Source organism: Ailuropoda melanoleuca, chromosome 9, assembly GCF_002007445.2.
Source record: "Ailuropoda melanoleuca isolate Jingjing chromosome 9, ASM200744v2, whole genome shotgun sequence".
Taxonomy (NCBI): Eukaryota; Metazoa; Chordata; class Mammalia; order Carnivora; family Ursidae; genus Ailuropoda; species Ailuropoda melanoleuca.
Window position 1 is genome coordinate 39,526,442 of NC_048226.1, and position 10,950 is coordinate 39,537,391.

Sequence of the window (10,950 nt, forward strand, 5' to 3'; positions counted from 1 at the left end):
CTGAGTTCTAAATATTTTCTAATTTCTCTTATAATTTTTTCTTTGATCTGTAAGTTAGGCCTATACGTGTATTAATTTGTAAACCTGTGGGGATTTTTCAGGTTCTTTATTATTGTTTGTGTCTGGCTTAACTGCACTGTGATCAGAAAGTATGGAAAGCATGACGCAATAGTTCAAAATATCTTGGGGCTTGCTTTACATTCTAGAACTTAATTTTTAAAAATGTTCCACGTTGCTTCAAAAAAATACATTCTGCATTTTTTAGGCTTATTGTTCCATATAGGACTATTAAATAAATCTACTTTATTATACGTACTAGTTTGCTAGGGCTGCTGTTAACCAAGTACTCCAGACAGGGTGGTCTGAACAAAAGAAATTAATTCTCCCACAATTCTCAAGGTAAGAAGTCAAAGTTTAAGGTGTCACAGGGTTGACTCCCTCTGAGGCCTCTCTTCTTGGCACACAGATGGCCATTTTCTCCTTATGTCTTCACATGGTCTTCCCTCTGTGTATCTGTGTCCTAATATCCTCGTCTCATAATGACATCAGTTATATTGAATGAATGCCCACCCTGAGGACCTCATTTTAACTTAATTACCTCTTTAAGGACCCTCTCTCCAAATATGATTCGCATTAGAGGTACTGGGGGTTAGAACTTCAACATACTAGCTGGAGCGGGAAGTGGTGTGTGCGACACAATTTTGTCCACAACATTGTACTTTTCAAATGTTTTATATCCTTAAAGATTTTTTTGTTTGCTTCATCAGTCATTTACAGAAAGAAGCATTCAAATATTCCACCATGATGATGGATTTCTCTATTTTTCTATAAAGTTCTGTCAATTTTGCTTCATGTATTTTGAAGCTATCTTATTAGTGTATATAAGTTTAGAATTTTAATAGCTATTTGGTGAATTGAAAATTATATAGTTACTCTTTAGCTCTATCAATGCTTTTTGTCTTTTATTTTGTCTGTTAAAATATAGTTACATTAGCTTTCTTTTTTAGCAGTGTTCGCGTGGTAAAGATGTTTACATCTTTTTACTCTTTTTTTGCCCTTATATTTTTGTTGTGTATTTTATGAACAACATATGGTTGGGGGGTGGGATTTATTCAGTTTGAGAACATTTTTCTTCTAAATAAGGTATTAAGACCATTTGTATTTATTATAATGATATATTTTGATTTTTTTCCTACTTACTCTTTCATGAGAGCTCGTATAGCACAGTTTTTTAAGAGAACAGACTTAAGAAATACTGCCTAGGTTTGAATACCAGCTCTATTACTGACTACCTGAGTAACTAGGGCTAGACACTTATAATTAGTTATATTTAGTTATTACTTTATTATTTTCTTAAATTTCACTTTAAATTGACATTTTTTCTGTTTCTTTTTTTTCTTTTTAATAATAGATTTTTTTTTCATATTACATATCTTTCCCTCCACCAGTTTGGAAATTATATTCTCTGCCCTGTTCTTTTAGGGTTATCCTAAACATTTATCAAGCATACTCAAGTTATCAAAGTTTAAAATTAATTCTTATCTTTACCTCCTCCTAAACAAGAACTCTGTAATGTTTTAACTCTGATCACTTCCTTATTGATTTATACACTATTCTTTAGTCTAGTTTTATCTTAATTTTAAGTCTCCTAAATTATTATTCCTGTATATANGTTATCCTAAACATTTATCAAGCATACTCAAGTTATCAAAGTTTAAAATTAATTCTTATCTTTACCTCCTCCTAAACAAGAACTCTGTAATGTTTTAACTCTGATCACTTCCTTATTTATACACTATTCTTTAGTCTAGTTTTATCTTAATTTTAAGTCTCCTAAATTATTATTCCTGTATATAGTCAATAATCCCTTATTTTTATTCATGTATCTACCATTTTCTTTACTAATCATTCTTTTTTTACAGCAAAATTTTCCATCTACTAACACTTACTCTGTGTCTGAATTACATTTTTTTAAACTGAGTCTGTTGGTGGCACAATTTCCATTTTTATTGTCTGAAAATGCCTTTGTATCATGGTTTAAAAAAAGTAACAGGAAGACAATTTGTAAGCAAACTTAGGTTGTTATCTTCTTTTGGCATATTAAAATTATAATTCCATAGTTTTGGGGCTTCCATATTTGCTATTGAGAAATAAGATTGCTGTTAAAACCATTGTCTTTGAGGTGTGTCAGTTAAGCATCCAACTCTTTTTTTTTTTTTTTAAAGATTTTATTTATTTATTTGACAGAGATAGAGACAGCCAGCGAGAGAGGGAACACAAGCAGGGGGAGTGGGAGAGGAAGAAGCAGGCTCATAGCGGAAGAGCCTGATGTGGGGCTCGATCCCATAACGCCGGGATCACACCCTGAGCCAAAGGCAGACACTTAACCGCTGTGCCACCCAGGCGCCCCAAGCATCCAACTCTTGATTTCGGCTCACAGATTTCGACTCAGGTCATGATCTCAGGGTTGTAAGAGAGAGCCCCCTGTGGAGCCCCACGGTGAGCCCCACATCAGGTTCTGTGCTGGGCATAGAGCCTGCTTAAGGTTCTCTCTCTTTCTCTCTCTCCCCCTCTGCTCCTCCCCCACCCCTTTCTTAAAAAAAAATGTCTTTAGTGTTTTTCAAAGTCCTTAAGATGTTTTAAATATTAGTTTCTCTTTCATTTATCCTGTCTGGTTCTTGAATCTGTGGATCGATATCTTTCTAGAAAATTCTCAGCCATTAAATCCTTCAAATATTGCCTCTAAACTTTTACTTTCTTTATGAAAGTTTTATCAGATACGTTAGACTTTATCATTCTATTCTTCATGTCTTTTAACCTCTTTCATATTTATTTTTGTGTTGCTCTGTGTGACATTCTGATTAACCTCCTCAGATCTGTCTTCTACTTCATTAATTCTCTTTAGCTGTTAAACGCATTCATCAGGTTTTAACATTTTCAGATATTTTGATCTCAAGTTCTTTTGTTATTAGTTTCAAAATCCACTTGATCACTTAAACACATCTATTTTTTTTTTAATTCTGTGTCTTAAAATGCAGGATTTCAAGCCTTTCTGGGTCTGATTTGGCCTTCTACTGCTTCAACTAGCTCTCAGTGTGCATTGTTTTTGTGTGTAATCTTTCACTCTTTCCTTCTCAATATTTCGATCTCTCTGTTTTTTACTGAGTTCATGTTTCTTACAACTTTTTTGTTATTTTTTGAGGGTCTCTATTTCTCTACCTCTATCTCCCCTATTTCTCTATTCATTTTTACCTTGAGTTCACGTGTTTAAGCAATATTTTAGTGATTCTTTGAGGTCTGGGTTGAAGATGGGGCCATTCTCTTCTGGTAGGTGCTTGGGGGCACATCTTGTACTGGACCATTTTAAACTAAACTATCAGCTTGCAGTTTCTTAGAACATATAGACATTTAAATTTGGTCTGCCAATATGTGTGTTCATTGGCTTACCATTAAATATTTGTAGGGGAGCTCTTTCCTCTTTTATCTCAGCACCAAAACTCAAGACTAACCAAATTCCTTGTAGACTTAGGGGTATGATGATTTAGAGAGGGCATAACCATTTTTGATACTAGCTTTATGTGGGGAGCTTCCTATTAGACTTCATCTAAGCACACTCTGGGCTTTGACCTCTCTCCCAACCAGGGCCATATATGTAATTATACACTGAACAACTTTAGGGGGCATTTTTAATACAGATATACACTAGGGTCTATATGACACATGTGGTGGACCTGTCCTCATCCCCACAAGATGGTGAAAACTAAAGCTCAAGTTCACCAGGTTCAGCAATTGCCTCAGGTTGAAAGCTGGGTTCATTGCTTTAGTTTTATAATTCTATAACTGATGGAACTTAACTGAAGAGTAAAGACAATGTCTCCTCCCTTTTGAAGTCCTTTAAAGGGCAGGCATCCTCAATATCTTATGAAATGAATTGGTTTGCCAATCATCATTTCAATAAAAATATCCACCACTTGCCCCATTAAAGGAAATGTAACATGATCAGAGGGTGTTTATTGCTTTGCTTTGTTTATTTTTAGATGTGGACTTTCCAGTTGTTCTCCAGCCTACAAATGCAAATGAGAAAACACAGCTAATCAGAGAAGGACCTCGAAGTTATTGCACTGACTCTTAATATTGAGACCATTGAGGGTCCACAGTACCCCCTCTTGGTTCAGCCATGTCTCCAGGTGGTCATGGGTGGGGCAGGGTAGGGGGCATGAAATGCTGTGAACTTTTCCACATTCGTATTTTATTTTTTAGGTTAGGGAAAGATGATTGCTACATAATTTTCTCAGTATGCAGTCTCACTCTTTGAGTAGAATTCCTAATGAAACACATTCCATTTTGATGAATAAAAGCCTGAAGAGTTGTTTTATGCTCCTTGCATGAAGTAAGATGGTGGCACTGGACAGGCTTTATGAGTCTGCTCTTTATGTGACACAGATCTAATTCCTTGCAGACTAAAGTAGCGTTCCAAACAGAAGCCACTTTTCATCTATTTAACTGAATGGAATATTCCTATCTGCCATAAATATCGTCAGCAAAATATACGTGGAAACTTAAGAGAAATTTTTTTGTGTGTGTGGAGAGTTTTCTCTGTCAATATTTAATGTGGCTACAGAAATATTTCAAGAGGCAGGAAGAAATTATTAGGTAAAAAAGACAAATCACTTACTTTTAAAGTATATCTTTGAAAGATTAAAAGTTGTCCTTTATTGAAAACTGATGAGTAAAACCAGGAAAAAACAGGTTTTGCATACTTTCAGACTGGCATAAAAAAACAAAAACAAAATTTCAACCTGGTCAAATGTTATAAATGATCCAGAAAATCATACTGAGCCCAAACCAGCCCTCCAAAATATGTTGATCATTTTTAAGTAAAAACAATTTTTGTACAACTGACCTAGATTAGACAGAGTAAGGAAAAGAAACATATAGGGTAAAAGGTTGAATTCTGAACTCTACAGCCTAACTTTAGATTTAAAGGCATATCATTTACCCCGGTTTTGGTGGGAACAATTACACTGACCAGAAAATGCTCAGCTCTGCGCATGTTGAACAATTAAGCTCAAAGGTCATGTCTGCATTTACCGTTTGATCCTTACGTTTGTTATGTGGTTAAAGCCATGTCCTAAAACCATGTTCTAAAATAGTACAGAAAGTGTTTGTTTTTTCCGAGCTCTTTATATAATATTGCAGTTTTCAAGATCTTGTTATGTTTTTATATAATATTGCATGAAATGCCATTTTCTTTTTTGTTTTTATTCCCACCACCACCAAATTATAGTCAAATGAGCCTAAAATATACATTGTAAATGAAAATTGGTGTTACAGCTCTGACAGTTCTGAAGTCATTAAAACTCTGCTTTAACTCTTGAGTTATTGGAATTTTTTTAAATCGACAATCAACTAGGAAAAGCCCTGGTTGGAAAGTTAGGAAATCTGGTTCTAATCTAAACTCTCACTACCTAGCCCTGTGACCAAGTGAGAGGAGAATTATATGGCTAATTGCTCTATGACTCCATTTTCCTATTTGCTCTGACCACCTTCCAAGTTGCTATGAGACAAGATGAAATAGCTGAGGTAAAATTACAAAGTCAAGTGTTTGACAAATATGAGGTGGTTTTACATGAATTTGTTATGTTTATACACAAATATAATGTGACTCCTTATGTGGGTGAACTCTTACCAACAAAGCCCATGAAGATACCTAGTACAAACAGTGACCAGAAAGTGCCTGGAACTCTGTATTCAACAAACAAGTGCTACTTTCCATTTGAAGGGAATGTAAGATAAATAGCCCTGTCTATGGATAATTTGAGCCACTACATTTCCTTCCTGGAGTCTTTTTAAGCAAAAAGGTCAGGCCTATTTTTGAACTGCAACCTGTAAATCACAAAGTTCCTTTTTCTCTCCCAGACCTCATTTTTCTTGCATGGAATTTTTTACTTCTACTCCCAGCTTGTCCAGAGAGCTGGTACAAGAGTAGAAAGATGAGAACAGGGCATGAATCAGAATCAGATGGTGGAATTAAGTCCATAAGGGGGTCCTTGTTAATGTTCCCCACAAAGGGCTAATTACTGGTTACAGTGATGTGTGGGAAATGTTAAGGACATGAATGTGTATGAATGAGGAAATGAATATACAGAATGCCCCTTAGCTACATAGAAACAAGGATCAACTCTTCATCTGAGGAGAGGCCACTCAGGCATCATGTGGGGGTCAACAGAAGCTGCCATCCAGAGTCACCTGTGGTTATTCTGGATCCATAAGCATCCTAGCAGAGAAGCACCAAGAAGAAACATGCTCACCATGAACCAGCACTTCAATGGCTTACCACCTAGTCCTAGGCTTCAGGTTATCAGAGCAAGGGATTTTGTATAAGGTTTCAAAGTCATCCATTAATTTTTTGCTGTTTTACATAGGAACATAATAAAAAAATGTACGCATTTTTCTTTACCAAAATACACAGGGTAATTCTTTGAGAATAAATGACATTCTTATTTCTACATTTTAAATGGTATGGATGCTGAAACACATTTGATGTTTCCTAACCTGGAAATACACACCCACCTGGTAGTGCACTGCTTGATTTTTTTTATCTACACAGAGGGTTCCAATTAGGGCTACATAATCTTTGTGGCTGGCACAATGATGCCCCCTCTAAGATTTATTTATTCTAATTCCCAGAACCAGTGACCATATCATCTTTTGTGGCAAAAAGCACTTTGCAGATTGTTAAGGATTCTGAGATAGGGAGATTATCCTGGATTATCCAAGTGGGCATGATCTAATCACATGGCTCCTCAAAAATGGAGAACGTTTCCTGGCTCTGAGAGAGATGTGACCATAGAAGAATGGCCAGAGATATGCTTTGAAGTTAAAGGAGGAAAGGGGCCATAAACCAAGGTATGCCGGCAACCTCTAAAGGCTGGAAAACTTAAATGGATTCTGCTCTAGAGCCTCCAAAAAAGGAAATGCAGCCCTGCCACCACCTTGATTTTTGCCCGGTGACGCCCATGTCAAACTTGTGACCTTCAGATTGTACGAGTTTAATAGTGAGTCAGTGCACCTCACTTGTTTATTGCCCTCACTCCTTATTCTAGATTTGGTTTTTTTTCATTCCTTTATCCTGAGCATCTAACTTCATTTTCTCCTCTGTCTCTTCCTTTCCCTGTTTCTCAGTACTCCATCTCCTTCCTTGTTCTCCCTTCTCCCACTCCTACCTTTCTTCCAGTTGACCCTCACCCCTCTGTTTTAGAGTCCTAATCTCTCTGCTGGCCACTATCAACTCCATCTCCACACTTACTGGTCTTTTACATAAACTGAACTATTGTAAATCTACCCCCAACGAGTGGGGCAAGGAGAGTGAGCAAATCCAGGTAACAATATTCTTAAAGGAAATTCAAGAACAAATAATCATGATGCTAATAGGCCAAAGGGGAACAGATGTATTTTTCAAACAATTCTGAGTGTATTAACAAACAGAAATAATTCAAATTGACCACATTCATTATTTGAATGCATGGCAAGGTAATTCAAGACATTAATTTTGTTTTGACCTTAGTCAGACTCAAAGGAATGAGGGCTCTCCTTCTGAGATTCATCTTTAAAAGGTCACTTCCCTGTTACCATGACCTTGGAGGATAAAAACAAAGGTAGACATCTGGGAAACCACCACCCAGGCTTTTGTTTGGGTGCTTGGGCTGTTAGAAGGGCTGTTAGAAAGATATATGCTGAAACTTGAGGAAGAGAAGTAGCCCCATCATGAGGGACCTCTAGATTAAAGATGGGTTTGGGAGTTTTGGGGGGAATTCCCAGAGTACCCCAGACTTGGGTCTCTGTTAGAGTAGGTGGTTAGTTAGATTCTAACAGGATTTCTGAAGCCCAGCAATGAGGCAGCCATGGCCAGCTATCAAGAAAGTCAGAGGCCTGTCCTGGCAGCATTTCACAAGAAACCAGATCAAACCATACAGGCCCAAGGTAGTGGGTGCCATGACAGGAAACTCCTGATCAAATAAGGAAGAAAAGGCCAAAACACTGCTTCCAAGAAATCCCTGCCCCAAGTAAGGAATATTCATTCCACTCCCTAGTTTGCAACCGTTAATAAGAGATAGAAACCCAAACCCCAGGGTGTGAAGCTCTCTCTTCAGGTCACCTGCTCTAACACCTGGAGAATATACTTGAGCTTTAATAAACTTTCCAACTTGTGTCACTCATCCACTGTGTTGTGTCTGTCCTTGAATTCTTTCTCATGAGGAGACCAAGAATCTTCAGCATCACCTTTGTGATGGGCTGGGTCAAGACCTCATGGCCCAGGGTCTCCCCAGTTCACTGGCAACATGCCCACAGGGGAGAGCCCCTCTGATGGGGTAGCACTTGAATGCCCGGGTGACAAAATTAAATCTTGGCTCCTTGCCATAACAAAAGATTCCTGTACCCACACCTGGCCCCTCAAAGGAACCGTGTAGGGTTGGACACAGAGCAACCAAGAGCTGGAGTAAGATGAGGGGCTGGAAACGTACTTGGAGGAGGAAGACAGAAACCCTGAGAACCCCATACATCCTTAGGAAGTGGGGGGAAGGGGTGACTCTCAAAAGGTGGCTGAGGTGAAATTTCTCACTACCATGTTAAACTTCAGCTCTGAGTCGGGATTAAATTAATTTAGAACATATAATGTATTTAGACCATGAAGAGACTTCACCAAGACCTTTTCTCAAATATCACTTCTTCATAGGCTTTTCTAGACCATCCTGCCTAGAACTGTATCCCACCCCAAGCTTCCTATTCTATACTTTTTTCCTTAGTACCTTTCACTAACCTATTTTTTAATCTTATTGTCTGTCTCCCACACCATGAAGGCAAAGATTTTTAGCTGTTTTTGTGTCCTGCTGAATCCCTAGTGCTTAAAATAATGCCTGACACATGACAGACAGCCTGGGAATATTTGTTAAGTGAGTAAATGTTTAGCCTGTGTCACAGAATAGAGAAATTCCTACCTGCTAGAAATGCAAAGGCTGCTGGAATCTTTAGTTTTTAGGGAGGTTTAGTATATTAATTTTTTGCATATTAATATGAACAATTTAATATAAAAGTAATGGTAGCTTGGCACCCAATTAATCCTCTGACCCAATTATAGAGTTATCTTCTTAACAAATTTCAGCACCTGCCCTCCCTTACTCCTCATTGATAGGAAGGCAAATCCACTTCCAGAGCAGCAGTCCTCCTTCAATGAAGAAAAACCTTTATTTGAGAAACAGAGTCCTCCTCTCCAAAACCCCTCTTTTTCCAGCCTGCACTCCTCCTAAGAACCTAAATAACATTTACCTGTTTATTAGTTCTGAGCAGTTCTAGACTACAAAGGGCCAGAAATTTAGATTAAATCATGTATAACCAGTTTCTGTATAATAAAGCCATTTCCAAACTGTAGAGGGCTCAAATTAGCAGTGCTTTGCCCAATGACATCTTAGAGTCAGAGTTTACAACTGTATTTTGCGCAGCGCTAAAAACAAAGTAGGAACTAATAAATACCTGTTGATTAATTGATTCATTCTTACAACATATGCCATTTCTGAGAAAAGCCTTTCTCCAAGAAGAGACCTAAACATGCTCAGTGTCGAATGAATGGGAGTGATACAACTTTCTGGAATTTTCACGCTGTTCAGGGCTGTCCCCAAGAAGCAAAACTAAATTCCCAGAATCAAATCAATAGTAACAGTACAGCTGTTAACACATTCTGCTCCTTGCTGGGGCTGCCACCCCAGCTTTCTAATAGCTGCAAATCTTATTATCAACTTCTTCAATGCCTGAGAGCCCCTCAGGCACATCCTTGTTCCCAGGCCCAGGAAGAGGGGATCTTACCTGGCGAAGGTTTTATCCTTCTCAGTAAGCTGCTCTAGTACCCAAATAATCTCCACGCCTGAAACGTTGTCCAGATTCATCTTTTCTCAGAGAGCTACAATGCACTTCCTTTTCTGGTGAAAAATAATTGGGGGAAAATTTTTAGCGCAGATTTCCACTTTGGGAATGAAATTCCAAAATTTTCTTTAATTTTTTTTTTTTTTAGAATGATCTATTCAGGCATGTATACATTAGCTATTTACTGAACTGGCATTTTTCAGGATTATTTATTATAATTGCAGAAAGCAATATTTCAAAGCTAACCTAGGTTTAAAAGAAACAGATGAAAGCTCTCAGGAACTGAAACATATAATCAATATATAGATTAACTTAGTAGCATAACAGTTTTATATAAAATGCCTTCATTTCAAAAATTTCTTTATTGTATTTAGCATGAAATTTATTTTTTAAAGATTTTTGTATTTATTCATTTGAGAGAGAGAGAGCACCTACTTGTAGGGGGGAGGGTCAGAGGGAGAGGGAGAAGCAGACTCCCCACTGAGTAGGGCACCTGACATGGGGCTTGATTCCAGGATCCACCCCCCCAATCATGACCTGGGCCGAAGGCAGCCACTTAACTGAGCCACCCAGGCACCCCTGGGATTTATTTTTTAAGCACAATATATAGCATACTCAGAAAGTAAAATTTTAGCTACCAAAACCTGAAAGATACAGGTTATTCTGAATAAGAGGGTAAAGTTTCAATAGAAAATACAAATGATTCACTTCGCAGCTTGTCTTCTACTTTTCTTTGTTCTCTCTTCTCTAGCACATCCCTCCCCCAGACTAAAGGATTCAAAAGGAAGTGGGAAGTGATGGTTTTTAGGATCATAGGAGCATTTGTATTTGAACAAGATTATTTTTTCATGAATTAAAAATAAATCTGTCAAATGAACAGTAATAACCAATAGTCCTAGTGCTTAGTACCTGGCACTGCCTGAAGAGCTTATTAGCTTTATATATTTTATATGTATATATTCACTTAATATACTATCTGTGGGACAAGTACTATCAGCATTATCACTCCCCGTTTCCACACTAACAAACTAA

The 10,950-nt window shown here is 37.5% G+C and overlaps 1 protein-coding gene across 1 annotated transcript in view; it reads left to right on the forward strand.

The window, feature by feature from the left end:
* The window catches only part of DNAJC5B (DnaJ heat shock protein family (Hsp40) member C5 beta), a 78,064-nt gene extending 73,621 nt beyond the window's left edge, over nucleotides 1–4,443 (forward strand). Inside the window, exon 6 of the mRNA XM_011221201.3 lies at nucleotides 4,038–4,443. Within this exon, the coding sequence (XP_011219503.1) occupies nucleotides 4,038–4,132 (95 nt within the window). The 3' untranslated portion in view covers nucleotides 4,133–4,443. The remainder of the gene's footprint in view (nucleotides 1–4,037) is intronic.
* The last annotated feature ends 6,507 nt before the right edge of the window (nucleotides 4,444–10,950 follow it).